The 24,728-nt window shown below is 45.4% G+C and overlaps 1 protein-coding gene across 3 annotated transcripts in view; it reads left to right on the top strand.

The window, feature by feature from the left end:
- The first annotated feature begins 379 nt into the window (after positions 1–379).
- CALHM2 (calcium homeostasis modulator family member 2) overlaps positions 380–24,728 on the top strand; it is a 30,910-nt gene continuing 6,561 nt past the window's right edge. The window contains exons 1-3 of one of the 3 annotated variants that reach the window (XM_083149266.1): positions 380–432; positions 5,899–6,055; positions 22,294–22,905. In XM_083149266.1, coding sequence (XP_083005392.1) covers positions 22,363–22,905 — 543 coding nt within the window. In that variant the 5' untranslated portion in view covers positions 380–432; positions 5,899–6,055; positions 22,294–22,362. Of the gene's footprint in view, positions 433–5,634; positions 6,056–22,293; positions 22,906–24,728 lie in introns of those variants that run through there. The other 2 variants (XM_083149268.1, XM_083149265.1) reach the window with 2 other exon arrangements.

Genomic DNA, 24,728 nt, shown 5'->3' with positions numbered 1-24,728 from the left:
TGGAGGGTCCAGCCTGCCTCTCTAGCCAGGCCCCCTCCTATCCATCTATGCGCCCCTCTTATCTGTCCATTTATCTCTCCGTCTGTCCATTTGTCCATCTATGCATCCACACCTGTCCCTTGCGGTGATCAAATAGTCTCTCCCATTTTTGGACCCCATTCATTTCCTCCTTGACACACTTTCCGTCTTTTTCCCTGAAAACTCTTTCTCTCGCTCTCTAACTTGTTCCTCTCTCTCACCGACACATCTTTCTCTCTCAATCCCCCCTCTCTTCTGCTTTTAAGGGGCATTGTAGTGACAAAGACGGGAGCACGGGTTGCTGCTCATACAGAGGTCCAGGACTGGCAGAGCTCTCTGGCAGCAGCAGAGGGAGCTAAAGAGCAGGTGGAACCCCACCAGAAGCAGACTCTCCTCCTGTCCACTTCTCTCGTGGTTAGTGCTGTATTGTATGTGTGTGTGCTCTCTTTGTTTTTTGTATGTATATTGTATATGCAGGGCTATTTTTCAGCAGGAACTGAGTCCCTTATTCTAGTTCACTCTTTCTGACAAAATATTTCTTAGATGGACAAAACCATGTGCACTGCAGGTGAGGCAGGTGTAAAACCCCACCCAAATCTAATTATCTCTGCACAAGTAACACCTGCCTCACCTGCAGTGCACATGGTTTTGTCCATCTAATGGTGCGTACACACGGGGGCGATTTTTGTATAATATTGCGGGAAATATGGTCGCTAAGCGACCATATTGACCACGATGGGAGTGTGCACCGGCAATATATCGCCGTGTGAGCGCTCCCGTTTTTACACCTATAGTGATCACTGGTCGCAGGAACATGCTCCTGCGACCAGCTGATTACCACTGCCGGGCTCCCCCGGCATTTTCTGTTTCATGAGCGACCATCTCTGGTCGCTGATGAAAAGGAGAAACTGAGCAATATATCTCCCCGTGTGTACGCACCTTTAGAAATATTTTGTCAGAAAGAGTGAACTATAATAAGGGCCTCAATCCCTGCTGGAGCCTTCTGAAAAATAGCCCTGTGTATATGTATGTAAGCTTCTGGAGTGCGTGTGTGTTTGTATGTATGCTGTATGTGTATTGGGCATGTTAATAAATTGTTGTGTATGCATTATATGTTATTACCAAACCCCCCCCCCGGTTATAGCTGAGACATATGCATGCATGTTCCACATTATTCAATGGTCAGTGACCATCGAATGATGTGGTCCTTGCCCCCAAGGCTGAGAATGGATGTTTATGCAAAACATCGATTTGCAGCCGTGCGGGCAAATTCGGCGTGCGAGGGGGGCAGGGCGGCATTGTGAGCAGCGGGCTGGCTTAAAAACACAAGCAGCGCTCTGAAAGTTCGCATCGCTGTGTGTTAACCAGAATAAGGTCCCATAACCCTTCCAATAAACCAGGAATTGGAGTTGGCCTCTAGAGAGTTTAGAATTCAAAACTCTCCACCTGGAATTCCTGCTGCCCATGAACCCAAACTGGATTAATCCCCAAGGAAATGTATTTGAGGAAACAAAGGGTTTTAACAGTGAGCAGTGAAAGGTATTGGCAATCGTTAAAGTCCTGGGCCCTCAAAATGGAAAGCAACAGGATTAACCTGCTTAATAATTTTGAATGGCCCAAAAAAAAAAAATCGGCCCTATCCTTGCTGATGTTTGGCGCAAATTGATATTTCGGGTAGACAACCAAACCTTGCCCCCAACCTTGAAGGAACAAGGATGTCTAAACCTGTCCGCAAATTTTTTGGAAATTTCCAATTATCTTGGAGTTTAGAAGCATAACAATGCAGGTATTGCTTAACTGATAGGTTAAGTCGTCCAGTCTGTCCACTTGACTGAGGGGGATACCTGAACATAAGAGTTTCATCTCAACAGACTTACAAAATGCCCTCCAGAATTGCTCAATAAATTGAGGTCAACGATCGGAAACAATGTCTGTGGGCAACCCATGCAATCTGAAAAAATGGCGAAGAAATAAGCCTGCAAGAATCTGAGCTGAAGGTAACTGGGTTAATGCAATAAAATGACCCATTTTGCTAAAATGGTCCATTAATACCCAAATGACTTGAAAGCCAGATAAAGATGGAAACTCCACAATAGTTCATGGAGATGTGAGACCATAGCCTAACAGGAGTTTCTAACGGATTAAGCTGGCCCACTGGCATGGACAAGACATCTGGACATGACTGAACAAACACCTTAACATCTCTCAATATGTTAGGCCACCAAACAGATTGAGACACGAGTTTTAAAGTCTTTGAGGCTCCCGGGTGACCGGTAATCTTACTATTATGGAACTCAGCCATGATATCCTGTCTCCAACAAGTGAGAACAAAGGAAAATTTGCAGGGGTCTGATCAGGCGCTTGACCCTGAGCTTGTTGCTATTGCGTCTGCCAATCTTGCATAAAACGGTCTCAAATTAATTTTGCTGGAATTATAGGAGTTACCGGACCACTGGCTGCACCAACGCTTCTTATATACTGTTGAACATTCCCGCGCCACAGCAGGACTCCGAATCATAGTAAAAACTACATGGAGACTGGCTTAAATTTGCAGGCGCAGGACGATGACAGGGTGGGCGGCTGACATCAGACGCCTGCCCCCGGCACACCACAGCCTGCCCACTATCCCATGGGAACACCCAGCACTCAGAGTGAAGCAGAATCAGCCCCTTAGTGTTCACCCTAGGGTGTACTGTAGTGTGCTTTGGAAAAGGGTGTGTGACCACTCAAAAGGGGGTGTGTCCTCAAAATGACAGGGGTGGTGATGCTGACACACAGATACAAACAGATGCTGAGGCACTTATAGAAAAACGCTCACATTGACACGCAGACAGATGATCACACACTGACAGAATCTGACACACAGACAGCCGCTAACACAGGGCCACCTTAACAGCATTATGGGCCCCTGAACAAAGCAGGCCAGTGGGGTCCCTACCTACGCAATCTTGTGAGTGCCGCTTTCATCTGCTATTTGGCCAAAGCAGGCACCTAAGCAAATATATACTTAATGCTACTTGCTGTATATATTTATTATTTTTAAACAGTTACATATTTAGCGCACACATATTCCGCAGCGCTTTACAGAGAATATTTGAACATTCACATCAGTCCCCGGTGGGACAAACTATATTCCCTACCACATGTACACACACACACACTAGGGTTTATTTGTTGGAAGCCAATTAGCCTACCAGTATATTTTCAGATTGTGGGAGGAAACCGGAGTACCCAGAGGAAACCCACGCAAACACGGGGAGAATATACAAACTCCGCACAGTTAGAGCCCTGGTGGGAATCGAACCTATGACTTTGAGGCAGTAATGCTAACCATTACAGCAACTGTACTGCCCATACATACGTATATATACATTTATATGAATATAAATCAAGATAGATATAGAGCTGCTCTCTGTAGCTCAGCGGCGGCACCTCAGTGGAACACTCCCACCACGGCTGTCGCACACCTACCTCCTTCCAGCATGTGATGCGGCTGAGTGTCAGTCAGTCCAGCCAGGCACCGCTAGGACATTCCCGGACAATGTATAGTTTGGGAACGCCACCCATCCGGACTCTGGACACTGAATTACCGGACTGTGTCTGGATGCTGACACATGATGGACACATATATACTAATGCACGGACACTGACAAAAAACAAAGTAGTCAATTATGTAATTAACTCACCTGGGCTCAAGCATGTATATTACTAAAACCTGGACCATGGAGGACTGATGCTGGGAATGCCTGAAGTAGACATTCTGTATGAGCAGCATACATCAGGGTTGCCTACCTGCCCCTCTACTTCAGGGAGAAAATGCTCTGTTCCTGGACTTCCCTGGTAATGTATGATTGCCATCACCTGTGGGGAAACACCTATCTTATCAATTACCTCGCTCCCCACAGGTGATGGCAATCATACTGTACATGACCAGGGAAGTCCAGGACCAGAGCATTTTCTCCCTGAAGGAGAGGGTCATGTAGGCAACCCTGGCATACAGTAACATTGATAATAACAGGTTTGCCTACCTATCATTCAGGGAGAAGATGCTCTGTTCCTGGACTTCCCTGGTCATGTATGATGGACTGTGGGGAGCGAGGTAATTGATAAAAAAAAGGTGTCGCCACAGGTGATGGCAATCCTACATTACCAGGGAAGCCCAGGAACAGAGCATTTTCTCCCTGAAGGAGAGGGTCAGGTAGGCAACCCTGGATAATAATAATAAAGGGTACTTGTTTCCTAGCAGGGCGCCCATTGGGTCCCATCGCATACCTTAACTTAAGGTATGAGATGGGACCCGACTGACCCGATTTCGGGCTTTTTAACAGCTTTCCCGACAATGTAAAAATCGAGTCTATTGCATGCCATTATAATGGCATGCGATGCAACCAATCCGATTTTACATTGTATATTAAATGGCTGTTTAAAATCGGGTCCATTATAATGTGACCAATGCGATGGACCCGATTTTACATAGGAACCAATGTTAAATGGCCCCCCATACTAAATTTTTCATTGTATAGCCACCCAGATGGGTAATTTGTATGTCAAATGCCCCCCCATTGTTAACGCCACCCCACGATGAACGCCAACCCGAAGCGCGGCGAGCACAGCGGTACGCGTCCTCCGACCTTTTCATACCCCCACTATCCACGTCGGCGTGGAGTTGATTTTATATAGTGTGGCGAGCGGACGCGTAATACGTCTGAAGTAATGCGCGTCCGCTCGCCACGCTTCGGGCTCGGTGGCTTGCCACACTATATAAAATCAACTCGACGCCGACGTGGAGAGTGGGGGTATGAAAAGGTCGGAGGACGCGTACTGCCCCCCCTCGTGGGCTCGCTTCGCTCGCCACGCTTCGGGTTCACGTTGATCGTGGCGTGGCGTTAACCATGGGGGGGCATACAATGAAAAATGGGGTCTGGGGGGCATTTAACATTGGGGCCAATGTAAATTCGGGTCTCAGGGACCATTTAACATTGGTTCCAATGTAAAAAAATCGTGTCGATCGCGTCTTGGTTGCATGCGATGGGCCCGATTTTTGCAACCCGATTGCATACAATTAAAATCGGTGGCGCCGTGCTAGGAAACAAGTACCTAATAAAGGCTTATCATACTATAGATTGTAAGCTTGCAGCAGGGCCCTCTTACCTCCAAGTCTGTCTATTGTTACTTAGTTTGTTTTATCACTGTCTACAATTGTAAAGCGCAACAGAATCTGCTGCGCTACATAAGAAACTGATAGATAAATAAATAAATACTATCCCTTCAAACTGTGACATTAATGAACCACAGGTTCTCAAAGTCCCCAGGACCCCACCCAGTGCATGTTTTGCAGGTCTCCTCACAGAATTAAGTGAAATAATTAGCTTCACCTTTGGATCTTTTAAAATGTGTCAGTGAGTAATGAGTGCACCTGTCAGGTGACCTGGAAAACGTGAACTGTGTGGGGTCCTGAGGACCGAGTTTGAGAACCACTAAATTACACCATACAGTACCTTCAAACATTACACATTCCATTAGATACATAATGCTCTGTTCCCTGGACTTTTTTTAATGTATGATCACCTTGAACTAGTTTATTGATGAGACTGGTGTTTCAACACAGGTGATGGCAATCATACATTGAGAGGGACGTCCAGGAGTAGAGCATTCTGTACCTAATGGAATGGGTCATGTTACACAGGTTCTGTGGCTGTCTGACTTCAAGCCTGCATTTCACCTGTTTTTGAGGCAGCCAGAGAACCTGTGTAATCCACGAGCGTCCGGTTTAAAGGGATAATATGGTAAGCCTACTAGTACTTTGCTTGAGGGGGCAGGGATAGGAAAGCAGTGCTTAGATCTCCGCGTTGTGCCATTGATTTTCCCTTTCTTGTCTAGGCTGCATGTCATTTCCTATGAACACGCCCCTTGGAGGATTCCCAGACAGCAATCCCTGTGCAGAACAGAGTCTTGCGGAGCTCTCCCCGGTCTGACCAGCAGCTCGTGTCTGGGTAGTGGGTGCTGTGCTGGTGACAGAAGGAGCATCTGAGGTGCTGTAAGTTACATGTGCTGTAATACAATGGGGGCTGTGCAGGCGTCTCACTGCAGGATGCCAGCTGTCAGAGAAAACAACTTCTTTGCAAGTTACTGCTTTTCTGTTTTATAGAAATGGGAACACTGCATGTCCGCAGGAGATGATTCATGCAGCAATTTTTAACTTTTCACTCTTATTCCCAAACTTCATTTCTCTGGACATATATTATGTTACAGACAGATTCCAGGGTGCAAGATTCTAACTTTTATCTGTCTGCCAATAACTATACACAGCTGCCGTGACTTATACTCTGCCTTGGAAAGGACAGGAGCTGTTACATTTGTAGCTGGTGGGATCTGTTACTAAACAGGGATATTTCCATAAAATGTTTGCCTGCAACTGAATTATGTATAGACAGAGATACTTGTACAATGTGCATGAGATTTTGACTATATAGTCAAAATCTCATCTGGATCTCATGCAGATCGCACGAGTTTTAACCCTTGCGATCCCGATGCGCGCTCCCGTATCGCAGCCAGAAAGTCTTGGCTGTGTTGACTATATAGTGCAGATCTGCACTATATAGTCTAAATTGTATATATTGTATGCAGATAGTCTAAATTGTACGCTTGCATTCTATTACTGACACTGACGAGCTCTTAAGTTATATCTAGGGCATGAAATATATAAGTGATAGACTGTGGTTCCGTTATATCCTGTTAATGATCAGTTTCCTCCCTTCTTCAGTCAGCTGCTGGCATGATACGCAAACTGCTCAGACAATACTGCAAGAAATGAGATCATTGATCCCAGTGACTGCACCGCCTGTGTTGTTCAGATGCAAGATGTCTGTGGGGTCTATGTACTATATCTTTGAGAGAGCTAAAGTGGATGGAGATGAAGTGTAAACCATCCAGCTCCTCACTGCCCTTTTTACAAACCCAGCCTGTAACATGGCAGTTAGGTGCTGATTGGCTGGTACTCTCCAGTTTATTAAGTAATTGTGGGGCAGATTTAGTATGTTCGGTGAAGTAATAATGTGGCTGGTACTTTCTCAAGAGGTGCTCAGCTCCTAACAGCCATTTTTCAAACCCAGACAGTAACTTGACCATTAGGAGCTGATTAGCCAGTGATAACGTACCACCCACTTTATGACTTCACCAAGATTAATACGTCCCATCCCCCCAGTCTGTAACTTGGCAGTTAGGAGCTGATTGTCTGGTGATAAATTACCCGCCACTTTATCAATTCACAGAGCTTAAATAATTAGGAGCTGGTTGGTTTGTACTTTATCTCTATTCACTTTATCTCTCTCCAAGATATAGTACATAGCCTTATTATTACTAAGGGGCCAGAAGTATCAAGCTTCAAAAAGTGATAAAATGGAGAATGCTAAACAACCAGACAATCATCTCCTACAGCATTTGACATGTTACAGGCTGGGTTTTAAAAATGACAGGTAGGAGCTGGTTGTTTATCACTCTCAATGTTCTCACTTTTTGAAGCTTGATACATCTGGCCCATTATAACAGACTAATTTGTTAACTATCATGTTTTTGTACTGTAGATGTGCAGAATCTTATAAGTTGCCCTATTATTTAGTGACGCTTCCATTTGGCATATACTGCAGTATCACTATATAAGAATTGCCCTCAATAAGTGCAGATCCTCCTTTCCTACTCCCCACAATACATAGACTATAGCTGGATAAAATAATTAGTAATAATAATAACCGTATTATTATTTTTTTTAACATTAATTTGGGTAGCTACAGTTACAGCAACACATTCTTCCAGATATACAGAGCATAAGGTTGCAGTTTTGACTATGCACGATGCGATTTTGGCTATGTCTGATTATCATGCTACTGTACTATAGATTGTACACTTTCTAGTCAAGATTGTGCTGCCTGCACAGTCTATATTTTCTTGCAATATTGACCCTGCAGAAGCACACATTGGCAGTGCACGCTATACACATGGTGTGATATGTACAGTACTATGTTTCCTACCTAAATGGACTATATAGTCCCGCTTCCCGCACTCTGAGATCTGAGACACCACAGAGGTATCATCACCGAGACCCTGTAATGATTTCTCCCCCGCACCCAAGGCTGCAAATGGATGATAATGAAAATCATCCATTCACAACTGTGCAAGGGGGGGGGGGGGGGTGCAGCTGGTTTCTGGGGGACTCGCAAGGCTGCAAATTTCACAGCCGATTGAGTCCCCCAGATTCCACACAACCAGAATAAGGTCCAAAGTACATATTGCACTCTGTGTATACAGCTTGCGATGTGCACCCCCACGGGGTCAGTATAGGGATGGCCAACGATGATTTAAAATCATTGATGGGTTACGGCCGATGTTGAATACTTTTGACATCAATGGGGGAGAACCAGATGGTTTCCCTACATCGATGACAAAAGAGAAGAACGGATTCTCCTCCCCCCCCCCCCCCCCCTCAAGGTGCTGAGACACTGAGCATAGCTCCACCACCCCCACACCCAGAAGTCCCGCCCCCAAGTTCTGATTTGCCCACAGGCCATTCATTATGGATGACCATCGATAGCTAAAACTATCGATGGTTATCCATCAACTAGTTTACCACTATTGATGGCAGGGTGCAGAATTGCCCTCAGTGGCGTCTGCACCGATGGCCATTCCTAGGTCAGTAACGCAAGAGAAAAATAGTCTGTGCAGGCAGCACATTGACTAGAAAGTGTACAGTACAGTCAAAATGGCACCGTGTGTATGCACCTTTACAATGCACTTTAACAATTGGTTTGTTCATGTGTCATTACCGCATTTTACAATGGAAAAATCTATACTCCATTATGAGCTTTAAAGAAAAATAGAATTAAATATTTGAGAGTAAGCAAACCCACTGAGGATGTTGATCTGTATCCGAGCACATGGTTTAGGAAGTCTATAGAGAACAGTATCTTGGGAATTACTGGTGTGTTTGATAACTATATCCGTCCATCCCTATCATTGTTTTTTGTCATTCAATGAGAGCCGTTTAGATGAAATGATTAGTAGAGTGTCCGTGATGATTCTCTGTGTTGTAGTCTTTTTCTAGGACAGTTATACCACTCTTACACCGGCGTTTCCCCTGGCATAATGCCGGACTGGTCCTGAGCTGGCACTTGGAGATGACCTCTCCAAACGCTGGGAAATCCATCACCCGGAACCCCTGCAACTTACCCGGTAAAGCTGCTGGGTTGACCTCAGCCTCTGTCCGTCAGGTGAAGGAATGACGCAAAGGCATCCATTCATCTCCTCCCCAGCTCCACTGCTGTCTGCATAATACAGCAGTGGTGGCTGTGTGCGCCCCCTGCCCAACCTCCGGACTGACCGCAGGATCTGGTTGGTCGGCAGATCACCTGTAAACACAGCATGGTGCGGCATTATATCGGGCATTGGCTGGGTTGCAGAGCTGACTTGGTATATCTGTGAACTTCGCCATTCACATCATACTTGCCTACTTTTTAAAACTAGTTTCATAGTTTCAGGGAGATTATAGTTGATAGGAGACTTTTACACAGCGCCCTATTGAGGGAGGGGGGGGGGGGGTGTCATGCTTCACCCAAAGGGTTTGTCTAGCTCAATATATGGAGAGCGTGGGTGTGTACTGCTACATCTGAGAGGAATCTTGTAAAATATACAAATGTGGATGAGCCCCAAAGCAGTTAGTAAGAGATACTATACTTGGTAAAGTCCTGGGAAATGGCGCTGATGATTCAATGTAAATGTATCGGTCTCTCATTCCTTTTTTCCCCAAAAATGTAACAGTATAATGTGGGCTAGGTGAAATGAGTGAGATTGCTAGACTAATGAGGGAGAGAGGGAGATTGCTGCTATTTCAGGGAGTCTCCTGCAGAATGCAGCAGGGGAGTTAACTATGGTTAACATATTTTGCTTGTACACACTGGTCCACGGTGCATCGATATATTGGTCACTCAATCGAACGGCCAATATATCTGCCAGTTTATACGCACCTTAAGGGGGAAATATACTAAGATGGGAGTTATTAGTAAATTGGGCAACCAATCCGAACCTACTTACAGTATTTATACACCTTTTCAGACATACACGAAAATCCCAGTCCCACAAACCGGGACCAGCGGATGTCTGAAAGGGTCTTCCTGGGATTTCACTCTCGAGATCCTGAGCACCTGCAATCGACCTGGATCACTAAAAGTGACAGTACGGACGTTGTAATGGTTAGCATTACTGGCTCACAGTGCTGAGGTCATGGGTTCTATTCCCACCATGGCTCTAACTGTGTGGAGTTTGTATATTCTCCACGTGCTTGCGTGGGTTTCCTCCGGGTACTCCTGTTTCCTCCCACAATCCAAAAATATACTGGTAGGTTAATTGGCTCCCAACAAATTAACCCTAGAATGTCTGTGTGCGCGTGTATACGTGATAGGGAATATAGATTGTAAGCTTCACTGGGGCAGGGACTGATGTGAATGTTCAAATACTCTCTGTAAAGCGCTGGGGAATATGTATGCACTATATAAATAACTGGTAATAAATAAATTAAAATCACTGGATTGTACCGGGTTGCAAATTCCAGGTAGTCTGTCTGAAAGGGGTATTATTTAGCACCTTCAAAAATATCATAAATGGTATCCGATTTGTTGCCCATAGCAACTTCCCATCTGGAATAGAAATCTCAACTAAATTTCCCCCTAAATGTCTAATATCACCAGTTCCCAATGTACTGTACTTGAAGCAGCTTTTGATTCCTTTAGGTCAGTGGTTCCCAACCTTTTTTTTTCTCCCGTACCCCTTGATTAGGCTTTTCATTTATGAGTACCCCCTCGTGAATTTTAGGGGGCGTGGCCTAAAAAGGGGTGTGTTCTCATTTGAAGGGTGTGGCTTAACAGGGGCAAGTCACTCCCCCATTTTCACCGTGGTCTTCAGATGAATTTAAGAACATGCTGATGTATGATATCCAAAAAGATTCTAGTGCCCAGTTTATACTACAAAAATCATTCTGGTACCAAATATAAAACATAGCGTTCATACTGGCAATGACAAGAAGAAAAAAAAAAAGTGCAACCACTTGACCACAATATAAGCTCAGCCCATTCTGCGGACAGCATATAAAACAGAAACAGAACACTGTCAAATCTCTATTACTGAAGCAACAGACATTCCAAGGGATCACGTTAGACTTCCAATAGTGCCAGATACACATATGCCCCCAAAAGTGCCAGATACACATATGCTCCAATGGTGCCACGTATGCCCCCACAGTGCCAGAAACAGGAATGCCACCACGGTGCCAGGTATGACCCCATGGTACTGGGTATGCGCCCACAGTGCCAGCAACAAGTATGTCCCACAGTGCCAGCAATGCCCCACAGTGCCAGCAATATGGTATGCCCCCCACAGTGCCAGCAATATGGTATGCCCCCCACAGTGCCAGCAATATGGTATGCCCCCACAGTGCCAGCAATGCCCCCCACAGTGCCAGCAATAAATATGCCCCCACAGTGCCAGCAACAAGTATGCCCCCATAGTGCCAGCAATATGGTATGCCCCCACAGTGCCAGCAATGCCCCCGACAGTGCCAGCAATAAATATGCCCCCACAGTGCCAGCAATATGGTATGCCCCCACAGTGCCAGCAATATGGTATGCCCCCATAGTGCCAGCAATATGGTATGCCCCCACAGTGCCAGCAATGCACCCCACAGTGCCAGCAATAAATATGCCCCCACAGTGCCAATGCACCATTGATGCTGCTGCCGGGGAGAGGGCAGTCCAGTGTCCCCCTGCAGTCACTGTAGCTGCTGCCGCTGCCTTCTTCTCTCAGGGAAGGAGAGTACAGCACACTGCGCATCTCTCCTTCCCTTCACTGTGACTGGGCTGCCCGCCAATCAAAGTTCGCGGGCCGGCTCCTGATTGGCTGCTGGCCTGCAAGCTCTGATTGGCTGACGGGCGGCCCAGTCACAGGGAAGCACGGTGAGGGGTAGGAGAGATGCGCAATGCACTCTCCTCCCCTCAGAAGCCGGCGCCGCATACCCCCAGCAACCCGTCTTACTGCCTTCCAGCCGCGGCGGCGTGACCCGGCGTCCTGCGCATGTGCCGGGTCACGCAGCCGCCATTAGCGGCGACTGGTTTGCGTACCCCCTGAAAGACCAGCGCGTACCCCCGGTTGGGAACCGCTGCTTTAGGTGATCATACACTAGAGAAGTCGCCCTGGATTTTCCTTGAATCTCCGGGCAGCTTCCCCAGCGGCAGTGATGTATACAATACACTGTATGCTGTATTTTGTATACGTTGTATTGTATGCGATATAAACCTCCCAGAGGCTTGGCGATGCGACAAATCCATAGTGCAGCCTGTGCAATTTTCAGTCTCAGATGCGATTCTCACGGGACCGCGCATCGGACCTGAAGTCAACTATATGCGATTTTCTACACAAATGGCCGTGGAATCGCCCTGGTGTACGGGCCCTGCTCAAATAATAGTCCTGCATCTGCAGATTGCAGTATCTATTAGATTGAGAGCAGGGCCCTCCTACCTCCTTTGACTGTTTTATAATATTATAATAAACTGTTAATAAAGAAACTAGCAGTATCTAGAATCTCCCAGGATGGGGGTTATGGAACTCCCTTCCCTGCACCATTCTAGAGACCTCTATTTTCCTTCACCAATAGACTGAAGACGTTCCTGATTACTCAGCATTTTACTAATTTCCACTGTTAAGATCGTTTTCTATTTGTGCAGTAAAGGCAAATGTACGGCACTTTGAGTCCTATTAAGAGAAAAGTGCTATATAAATATATAACATTATTAATGTTGTTTACCTTTTATCGTACATAGGTTTTTACCCCTCAATTATGTGGTTAACCTTTCTATACAATTCATGCTATGGCCCTTATTCAGATCCGATCGCAGTACACATTTGTTCTCAAAATGGCCAAAACCATGTGGGGCAGATGTAACATGTGTAGAGAGATTTGTGTGAGTTATTTTGTTTCTGTGCAGGGTAAATACTGGCTGCTTTTATTTTTACACTGCAATTTAGGTTTCAGTTTCAACACACTCCACACAAATCTAACACACTCTGCACATGTTACATCTGCCCCACCTGCAGTGCACATGGTTTTGGCCATTTTGAGAACAAATTTGTACTGCGATCAGATCTGAATAAGGGCCTTTGTGCAGTTTCCCCCCTAGTGAATATATGGTCCAATAAGTGGAATGCAAGTGTTAAACATGGCCCGCAGTGTAATGGTTAGCATTACTGCCTCACAGCACTGAGGTCATTATTAGCATATTTTATTTATATGGCGCCACAAGGGTTCCGCAGCACCTGACAATACATAGACGAGCAAAAAACAAGAAAATAGTGATTCACAGTACAAATGCAAATTAGGAGAAGTAGGACACTGATGCAAGTTTAAAAGTGGCAGATATATTTTTATAAAAGCACATGAGGAGAGAGGGCCCTGCTCGTGAGAGCTTACATTCTAAAGGTAATCGGTTAGATTTCCACCATGGCGCCAACAGTTGATATATTCTCCCTGTGTTTGTGTGAGTTTCCTCTGGGTACTGCGTTTACTCCAACAATCCAAACATATACGGCTTAGGGATGACCAGCGGTGCCTTTGCCATCGATGGAAAAAGTGCAACTGGCCATCAATAGTTTAAAACTATACAATGGGTGACCATTGATGGTCTTACATATCGATGGTCATCTATTATGACATCGGTTTTGCTGTGCCATCGATGTAGGGAAACCATCTGGTTCTCTAAACCATTGATGATTTCAAATCGGCGATGGCCATCCCTAATACTGCTAGGTTAATTGGCTCCCAACAACATTAACCCTAGTGTGTGGGGGGAAGGGGGGTACATGTGATATGGAATATACCTGTAAATTCCACTGGGGCAGGGACTGATGTGAATGGCTAAATATTCTCTGTACAGAGCTGCAGAATGTGGGCGCTATATAATTAACTGGTTATATGTCTCCAATTTCTAGAGGTTATTTTCGCCCCCAGGTAATATCCTGGATAGTGTTTCAAACCTGTTTTTTACATGTTATGTAATAGGACAATTGCATGCAAACATAGAATAAATACCTGGCTCTGGGCGTTGTTGTGCTAGAAACCTATTACTACTTGAAAGTGAAATTCACCTATTCATCCTTTATCAGACGCTGTCCTCTCCCGAGGGGACAACACTGGATGACATAGAGTTGGATAGATTTCTTTGTCAACAGACCAGTACAGAAGGTCAAAGTTGCCTACCCTCCAGCATTCTGCAGGAGACTCCCAGAAATAACAGCAATCTCCCTCATTAGTCTAGCAATCTCCCTCATAGCCCACATTACACTTTTTGGGAAAAGGAATGAGACAGAGATACATTTATAACGCTTTCAGATCGCACTCTAGACCCGGGTTATTGCCGTGTCCTTGCGGCCCCAACACGGGTCGAGGTGTGGTTTGAAAGGGCCACCTCGGGTCGAGCAACACGGGAGTTCAACCCTGGAAATGACCAGGGTTAAACACAGCTATGACCCGTGTCAAGTGCAGTGTGAACGGGTGCCTGGGTTGAGCGACCCGGGTCCTGTTCACAGTATGGAGGAGGCAGCGCTGTCAGCTCCAAGTGCCCCCAGTGACGTGCCGCAATAAGCCGGGTCGGTATCGGAGCTTTCAGACCGCATATGCCGTGTCGCCCTGGGGATGGGACCTGTGTGTGACACGGCATTTGCGGTCTGAAAATGGTATTACATTGAATCATCAGCACCATTTCCCAGCACTTTACCAAGTATGGTAGCTCTTACTAAAGGTGCCCATAGACGGTCCGTTCTGTACTATGAGATGCGCGCTCCCGCGCATCTCATCGTACGGTACAAAAAGTATGTGCTTCACATACTTTTTTGTACTAGCTGTTCATCGCATCGCATGCACAAGGCATGCGATGCGATGTGTACTATTTAAGTCCCGAACGGATCCGTTAAACGAACCGTGTATGGGCAGCTTAACTGCTGTGGGATCATCTACATTTGCATTTGTCATTTTACAAGATTCCTCTCAGATGTAGCAGTACACACCCACACTTCTAGGTGCCAAGTTCACAATCTCTTTTCACAATTTCTCCATATATGGAACTAGACACGCCCTTTGGGTGGAGCATGACACACCCCCTAAATGGGGCACTGTGCAAAATTCTACTACCAACTGTAATCTCTCTGAAACTGGTTTTCAAAAGTAGGCAAGTATGCAGTAGGTGTTTTCCTGGATCTGCTAGTTTTGCCTCTGCTTTTAGAATTTGGGGTTAGCGAAGTCATCCTGCCTATTGTATATCTGAGCCTGCAGCACTCAGGATACTCACATGTTTTGTGACCGTGTAAGGACAGGTGCGTGACTAAATATTTAAAATTAGCAGATTCCGGGGTAAATGCAGTATAGCGGCACATGTTGTGAGGGTGTAAGGCTTCCTATTTCACCTCTTTACTGAGGCGCTGCAGAAAGCCCCACTGACAAATTCTACCGAAGCAGTAGAATAAACTCCTCCCTGCTAGAGTGCATCAGCTTAATGCTGATTCGCTGTAATTAATTATAATAATAATATTTTATTTATAAGACACCACAAGTGTTTCACAGTACCATACAAAGGAACAGTACAGGGAGAAAACTTACAGTAAATACATAACAGAAATAGATTACAGGTAACATGAATGCCACAGTTCAATACACATTACAGCTTAAATGTAAGTAGTGAGGACCATACTTGCCTACCTGACCCTCTCCATGAGGGAAAAAATGCTCTGTTCCTGGGCTTCCCCGGTAATGTATGATTGCCATCACCTGTGGTGACACCTTTCTTATCAACTAACTAGCACCCCACAGGTGATGGCAATCATACATTACCAGGGAAGTCCAGGAACGGAGCATTTTCTCCCTCATGGAGAGGGTCAGGTAGGCAAGTATGGCTTATAATCTAGTAGGAAGGAGCAACAGACAGATTAACTGAGGTGCAAGCAGGTGGGAGGTGGGTTGATGGCAGGATGTAGGCAAGCAGAGATGGTCAACGCGTGTGGCAGGGTCAGAGGACAAGCCTCAAGACTTAAGGTTTCCATACACGGTACGATGATCGCACCCGTTATGGGCTGGATTGCATCGCAACGCATGCATTTTGCGTGCGATGCGATCCATGGGCAGTACAACAAGTATGTGCAGCACATACTGTGCGATGGGAGCGGGCATCACATGGTGCTATCGCACGGTGTATCGGCATCTTAAGTTATGCAACGGAAGGGTATGACTCCACTGGACATGCACAAGATCTGGCTTGTGCCAAGAAATCTCCTGCGGAGCTGACAGCCACCACAGCCAAAGACCGAGCCGTCTCTGCTGCGGTGTATGGACAATGACATCTGCAGATGATAAATTTGCAGCAAGTGTTGAAATGGTCGGGGCTGCAGACAGTTTATACATTGCCCACAACACCCGCACACTTCTCCTTCATAAGTGGGGGATAACGGCTTTGATATCCCTACTCATCCATAATGCAGATTCCTAAATGTACCCCTCTGTCCTTCCCAGTGTATGCTGCGATATTTCAATCCTGTATGTTCTTTTCTACCACTTAACTTTGAGTGAGGTACGCACATTCCACCTCTTCATCTTCTTCACTTGGGTGTTTCACTGAATTGAAAACCATTCTACACATTATATTCTTCACAAACACAAAGACACCGATTGAACCTGCGGCAAGAATAGAGAAGAAGAAGACTACGAAAGAAACCGATATGTTCCTATATGCTACAACACTTGCCGAGAGTTGGGTACGCCCACAAAACTATTGTGCTTTTGGTGGATCTATAACATATGTATATCTGCAAACCCTTCCGTTTGTTCGGGTGTGGATCAGTTGGTCACCAGCAAGTTGTTAGACATTAACAACTCATTAGGTCAACATGCGTCTAGGTCGACATGGGTTAAGTCGACGGGATCATAAGGTTGACGGTAAAAAGGTCGAAATGGGGATTTTCACTGTTTTTTTACCCGAATGTCGACATGGACACAGGTTAAAGGTCACATGCCTCGCTGCACTCGCCATGCTTCGGGCTCGGTGCCTCGCTACGCTCGGCACACTATTTTATTTTCCCACCACGTCCTAGTGCATGGTAGGGCATGAAATACCGCCTGTCAACTCAAAAAAAAAACAGTGAAAAACCCCATGTTGACCTAAATGCATGTCGACCTAATGACTAACAACTTGCTGGTGACTCAATGACCGTATCCCATTTGTTCTGCATATGCTGCTGAGGGACATACAACCAGGACAGTCCATTCAACAGGAACCAAGATAATTCATAGCTTGAAGTATCGTATTGCCTGAATAAGGAATACCACACAAACTTTTACATGCGCCTTATGGTTGGTGACTCCCACAAATTGTATTTTGTCTGTATGTTTTGAGATATTGGTGATCTTAGGGGGCCTACACACGTGGTGATGCTCGCAGAGCGAGCTCCGCAAGATTGCTCCTCACACAGCGCTGCACAGCAATGAGTGCTGAGCGATCTGTCAGGGATAGTGTTCTCTGATGAGAACACTGATGATCTGACTAGATTTATCGTTGCCGCGCATGACTATGGCCCCTACACACAGAGCGATGTAAGGTCACTTTTCTAATGGTGCCCATACACGCTACGATTATCGTATGCGTTTTGTACTTTTTAAGTACAAAACGCATCGCATATACGATAATCGCGGCGTGTTAAGTGTCTGCCGTGTTCAGATCCGACGCGATGCGCGTCCCCGGGAGCCCGATATAGTAAAGTACAAAAAGGATGTGCAGGCACATCCTTTTTGTACTGTATCGCATGTAGTCAAAATCAAATCAAATAGGACCAAAAAAGCGTAGCGTGGATGGGCACCATTAGACTTTGCACAACAAACTTCCTTCCTAGAAAGTAAGCTAAAGCAGATGCATTTTGTAATACGCTATTATTAAACGTGTTGAATCCATCCGTGTCACACTAGCATCTGCCCTCAATGATCATATTACAGTTGTAGACCATATCACCGGGGCATGGTAGGACAACGCATTGAAGCGTGCTTGCCTACTCTTCTCCTTACCAGGAGAAGCTTGGGGAGGAGATGCTACTGACCGCTTTGGGGGTGTGCCAGATCTTCACATTATTAGGGTCCACTCCTAATGGTTCAAAATGCCATGATTTGCTGGTCCGAATCACGTCATTCTATCCCTGCACCATCCATATGGACCTGAGATTCCCCATATCACCTCTCCATCTTGCCCACTTCATTAGGTAGTGGGCGGGATGCCGGAGATTTCCCAATTCTTTTAGTGGTGCAAAGGAACTGCCTGAAAAATGATGAGTGTCCAACAACTTCCGTCAGTAGGCAAGTACGGTACGCACTGAAGCTATCAGGAGTTGATACATCCTATGCTGGGATATTGCATTCGATGTATTGCCTGCGATTTAGCAGCGAGGGGGCTGCCAGGTCATTTCAAGAGGTATCACATGCGATACCTTGACCAAGTGTTTGGGGGGTCTTTAGAGTGGACAAGGGAGCAGAGAGGAGCACTAACTGGGGAAGAACAAGATGGTGGCATGCTCTGCCCATAAGAGTCTACACACTACATTGTATGGCTAATGCTGAGGTCAGCGTACAGTACTGTTCTGTGTTGCTGAGTTAAAGTTGGTGGCCCATGCACAAATACTGTAGTGCAGCTCTAAGCATGTCTGCATGTCGGGAATTATTCAGGTAAGATATTTTGGTGGCCTTGTTTTTAAATCAGGTTCACTGAAATCTGTTTATTCCCCCTATAGCAGGGGTAGCCAACTACAGTGCTCGAGAGCTACCAGCAGTTCATGTTTTCCAGTTCACCTCACAGGTGCACTCATTACTGACTAAAGGTGCCCATAGATGGTCCATTCCCGGACCGTCCGTTCTGTACTATGAGATGCCCGCGCATCTCATCGTACGGTACAAAATATGTGCTGCACATACTTTTTGTACTAGCTGTTCATCGCATCGCATTGCATGCACAAGGCATGCAATGCGATGTGATGTGTACTATATAAGTGCCGAACGGATCTAATGAACGGACCATCTATGGGCACCTTAATGCATTTTAAAAGATCCACAGGTGGAGCTAAATACTTCACTTGTGATTCTGTTGGTAGCTCTCGAGGACTGGAGTTGGCTATCCCTGACCTGGTCCTCTATCCTGTCTGTTATTAACCCTTTGAGTGTCAACATATTTATGATATGCACAAAATATCAGCTAAAAATGGCAGCGTTGCTCACATTTGTTATATAAATTCAAATTTAAAAAAATGTTGCATAAAAAGATATTTCCTATATAAGGTAAACCAGGCTTTCCTAACCTCCCGCAATGAAATCGTGTACTTCTCCCAGTTCCCCGGGAAGGTGGGCAAGTCTCCCGTTTTCTAGAGATAGCCCCTGCTCCCCCCTTGCCCGCTGGTTTAATTACCGGAAATCATGGGTCCGCGGAGAGAGGGCAGGGCTAAAATTACGCGATCGCAGCATTTAAGCCCCGCATCCTCTCCGCCGCGGCCCGCGAATCACGGAGTTTTCTGGTATGGGGGGGGGGGGGGGCAAGTTATGTCAGCCTTGCTCCCGCCTCCCTGACGTGTTGCCTCTCCGGGCTTCTCCCGGAGAGATGAAATTGAAAGTAGGCAAAAGTATGAGGTAAACGTTACTGGTCATTGTGATGAACAAAAATTTTTTACTTGGCAATTTTCACATCTATTTAGACAAATTCCCTTGGCACTCAAAGGGTTAACCAGTCATTTTTTTTTTTACTTTTCTGTTCCCCACTGTAAAGTACAAGTGAATGAATGTGCTGGTGCTATGTAAGTAAATGCTATTTGCAGGCATCTGCCAACTGCAATAACAGGCACTCATATGATCCCAATGCTGAGCGAGTGCATCAGTCAGTGTGTGACCAGCTTAAGGGGTCATGTAATGTACTTGTCCAATGTCTCCATCAGCCAGACACCACTTATGTGTCCGCTGGTGAATTCACAGATTTTATACAGTATATGCTATGAAGGGAGATATTCATGAGGAGAGATAAAGCCCTAACAATCAGTTTCTGCCATTTTACAAACCCAGCCTGTAAAATGGCTGAAGCTGATTCAGTTCGTGCTTTAGATCTCTCGTTATGCTCCAATCTTCTCTAATTCATGACCACAGGAGCCAGTGCTGTGGATGATTGATTGCCCCCAATATTAATACTGCAGCAGCTACCACTGCAAAACTTCCATTGCCTGGTTTATGACCAAACTAAACTTTCTTTCTTTCAAATTAAGCTTTATAGAGGACTGAGTAAAAACCTGTATTAAAGATGAGTGTACCACGCTCAGTGTCTTTTGGCAGCTCCAATAATATACATGTCTTAAGCCTCGTACACACTGGGGAGATATATTGCTCAGTGTCTCCTTTTCATCAGCGACCAGAGATGGTCGCTGATGAAAGGGAACCTCTGCCGGGCAGTGCCGCAGAGGTAATCAGCTGGTCGCAGGAGAAAGCTCCTGCGACCAGCGATTATAATGGGGCTGAAAACGGGAGCGCGCTCCCATCACTGGCAATATGGTCACTGGTGACCATATTGCCAGCAATATCAGCCCCTATCACCCCCGTGTGTACACAGCTATAAAGGTTTATTGGAGCGCTCTAGGAATTTTAAAACTATACCAAATTAAGAGTGAACACCTGTGAAAACCTTTGTTAAAACAGTGTTTACACGGGACTATGTAAAAACCGGACCCGGACTAAACTCCGGACTGCCCGACCGGACATCAAAATATGCAGTCCAGAGATTGTGGTGTCCCGTCCGTGGGGACATGGGAAGGGGAGATTACAGCCTCCCCGTGTGGTCCGGACCGTCCGGTATTTGCTACATGGCCGGACCTTACAGGGAGGCTTTATTCTCCCCCAGACAGGACACCCCCCCCCCCCCCCCCGGACCGGACGCTACAAGCTCCTGACTGCAGATTTTTATGTGCCGTCCGGGGTCTTGTCCTGGTCTGGTTTTTACCCATACCCTGTTTACACTCCTTTGGAGTGGTGGAGTCCACGTGGTGTACCTGCCTGTCCCTACCTCTCAGACACATGCGGTGCAGCTCAGTGACTGTTTGATGTAGTTGGTAGCCGCGGCATCTGGCTTTAGTCCCATCTATAGTGGGACGCAGCAAGTGTTCACCCGGGATCCCAGGGCGATGTGTTTTTTTTGCCACTGTAAGTTGGTCGGGTTAGCGGTGCAGGAGTCCTCCTCTGCCCCAACTTGTTTCGTGCCTGGTACTAACCTGCCTGCAACCAACTACATGTCAGATGCATCTTGTGCATCTGAGAGGTAGGGACAGGCAGGTACACCACAGGGACTCCACCACTCCAAATTTTTATTTTCACAGGTGTTCACTCTTAGGGGCATATTTATTAAGCTCGGTGAAGTGATAGTGTCTGTTTTTTTTATCACTGGCCAATCGGCTCCTAACTGTGAAGTTATAGGCTTGGTTTGAAAAATGACAGGTAGGAGCTGATTGGCCGGTGATAAAAACCAGACACTTTATCACTTCACTGGGCTTAAAAAATCTGCCCCTGATATAGTTTTAAAATTCCTGGAGTGCTCCCACTATTAACTTTCAATTAAAAACCTGGACCAGAACACCGGACCAGACAGGCTCCATTCATCAAATTGTGCCATTCTGGAACGTGTAGGGGTAGGATGAGGAAGGAGAGATTTCTGCCTCCTCGTATGGTCCGGACTGCTCCGGGAGCATACAGGGAGGCTGTAATCTCTCCGTCCCTGTGTCTTTGGTGACAGGTCACAGGCATCCACTCTTCCTCCTGGACAGGCATCCCTCACACAGTTTGACTGAAACCTGTGCGGCAATCCGGGGACCAGTCCGGTTCCATTATTTTACACGTTCCAGCCTTAAAACAAAACTTTCTTTTCTTTATATATTCTAGTTTAGAACTTTCATTGGTTTAGGTGTTTCCCTTATTTGTTTCTCTCGTTCCCATTTACATCATCAGTATCTCCAGAGATTATTCCTCTGGTAGGGACCGCAAGCAGAAATCAGAAGGAAACAGAGATGGGAGGGGATGTCAGAGGAATTGGGTTGGCCACCCTGTACTAAAAATAGATTTACGAAATGATGCTACAGAAACCATTTTGGTGAATTGTTTCAGCTGGCAGTTAAAATATTTTTCTTTCTTCACAGAATAAAGAATACATTTTTTATTTTATTTTTTTATTTCAAATACTTGGATCTTAAAACTACAGAAGAAAGATGGCCGCCATAATAACAGAAAATTTTAAATTCTTAGCCCTGTTTTTCAAGAGTAAAGATGTGATGATATTTAATGGACTGATTGCATTGGGAACCGTGGGCAGCCAGGAAATATTTTCAGTGGTGGCGTTCCACTGCCCTTGTTCTCCGAAGAGGAACTATTTGTATGGACTGGCTGCCATTGGAGTCCCAGCGCTTGTCTTATTTCTCATAGGGATCATGTTAAACAACCACACGTGGAATCTAGTAGCCGAATGTCGAAAAAGGGTGATGAAGAACTGTTCTGCTCCGGCTACATTCTTATTGTTTGGGTCTATCGTTGGGAGAGCGATCGTAGCCCCAGTGACCTGGTCGGTAATTTCACTGCTCCGAGGAGAAGCATACTTGTGCGCCAGGAGCGAATTCCTCAACCCTTCCACGTTTCCAAACTTCCCCGCTGGCTACGGACCAGAAACTATGGCTATGTTTCCCTGTAAAGACACGCCCACTGAGGTTCTGCCATTTAAAGAAGAAGTGATCCGGAGATTAAAGTATGAATCACAGGTAATGTCCTACACTATAGCATCTTGCAAGTATCTGAGAGCACATATAGGGCCTGATTCTGGTTCACTTGCAAAAGGAAATTCGCTATCTCTAATGGACAAAACCTTGTGCACTGCAGGTGAGGCAGATGTAACATGTGCAGAGAGCATTAGATTTGGGTGTTATTTTTACACTGCAATATAGATATCAGTTTGAAGCACAAACCCCACACAAATCTAATTCTCTCTGCACATGTTACATCAGCCCCACCTGCAGTGCACATGGTTTTGTCCATTAGAGAATGAATTTGATTTGCAAGTGAAGCAGAATCAGGCCCATAATCCATCATCAAAGGTCAATTCTCCTGGTAATTTACTCTGCATATCCTCTACATTACTTTTTATCTTATGTTAAAAGCTTGTATAGGGCTACTCTACTTTAAACTTGATCAGTATTCCTGTCCTCCCTTATATACGCAACATTTTAGGTTGTTGTGTGTCCGATTTCGACACCTGATTAATGTAGGGTGTTCCCTCACCTGGCTCTCTTAAACTGTGTACACACAGGGGCGATAGGGGCTGAAATCGCTGGAAATATAGACGCAGGCGACCATATTGCCAGTGATGGGAGTGTGTCCCGGCGATAAATCGCCGGGTGCGCGCTCCCGTTTTCAGCCCCGTTCTAATTGCTGGTCGCAGGAGCTTGCTCCTGCGACCAGCTGATTACCTCTGCGGCTCCCCCGGCAGAGGTTCCCTTTCATCAGCAACCATCTCTGGTCGCTCGATGTAAAGGAGACACTGGGCAATATATTGCTCAGCAATATATCTCCCCCGTGTGTACGGGGCTTTAGTTTGCCATGCTTTGACACAGTTGAGCCAGTGGATGGTTAAGCATGAAAAAGGGTTAAAAAAAATAGTGGAAAACTCATGTTGGCCTTTTTTATGTCGACCATTCTGACTGAACGGCCAACTTCCATGTAAAATAAGTAGTCACAATATCTGATGGTATGAACACACAACCTCCTAGTACAGCTGGATGACAGTATGAATAAATAAATGGTCAATTTATTCATAAATCAACCACCAACCTGTGATATGAAATAAGTGTCCATAATAAATCAGCATAAAGATACAGAGGACAATTATACATACAAGATAAATGATTCCTCAGCAACACAATACAAATAGCTGAACGAATAAAATCTGTGAAAGACAAGCTCCCTTCGCAGAATTGAGTCTGATAATTAATAACTAATGGAGTAAAAATGTCTTTACCATCTGTGTGCAATAATGCATGTTCTGAGGAAAACCTACACATAGGTTTATAAATACATAAATAAATAGGAATCATTTGGCCCATGTAGTCTGCCCCTATCTGCCGGCACATTCTATGTTTCCAAGTACATGCTAAATGGTTCAGCCAAATAAAACAAGGCTATAATAGGGAGTCTGGGTCTCTGAGGAATACCAAAGAACTGAACTACAAATGAAAATTAGACTATAAAGAATCTGATAGTCTTTGACTGAGAATAATGCTCCATACACACTAGACAAGTAAAAAATGATCAAGCAAACCTTTTTATATTCAGAATGACCTGCAACGCATACTTTTTCTTTTTTCTTTTAAGTAAATCTTTTTTTACACAATTTTAATTTGAATTTATAAAACAAATGTGAGCGACGCTGGCATTTTTAGCAGATATTTTGAAAATCACAGATATCTTTAAATATCTTTGCACATCGTTAACGCCCCGCCCCCCTCACGTTTGTGCATGCAGATCAGTCTGACTATACCATCGGTGACTTCATGCACAGCCTCGGACCCAGTGAGGTCACTGAACAATA

The sequence above is a fragment of the Crinia signifera genome, chromosome 6 (assembly GCF_055691185.1).
Source record: "Crinia signifera chromosome 6, ASM5569118v1, whole genome shotgun sequence".
Taxonomy (NCBI): domain Eukaryota; kingdom Metazoa; phylum Chordata; class Amphibia; order Anura; family Myobatrachidae; genus Crinia; species Crinia signifera.
Note: the sequence above shows the minus strand (reverse complement) of the source record. Positions and strands in the feature narration are given on the sequence as shown.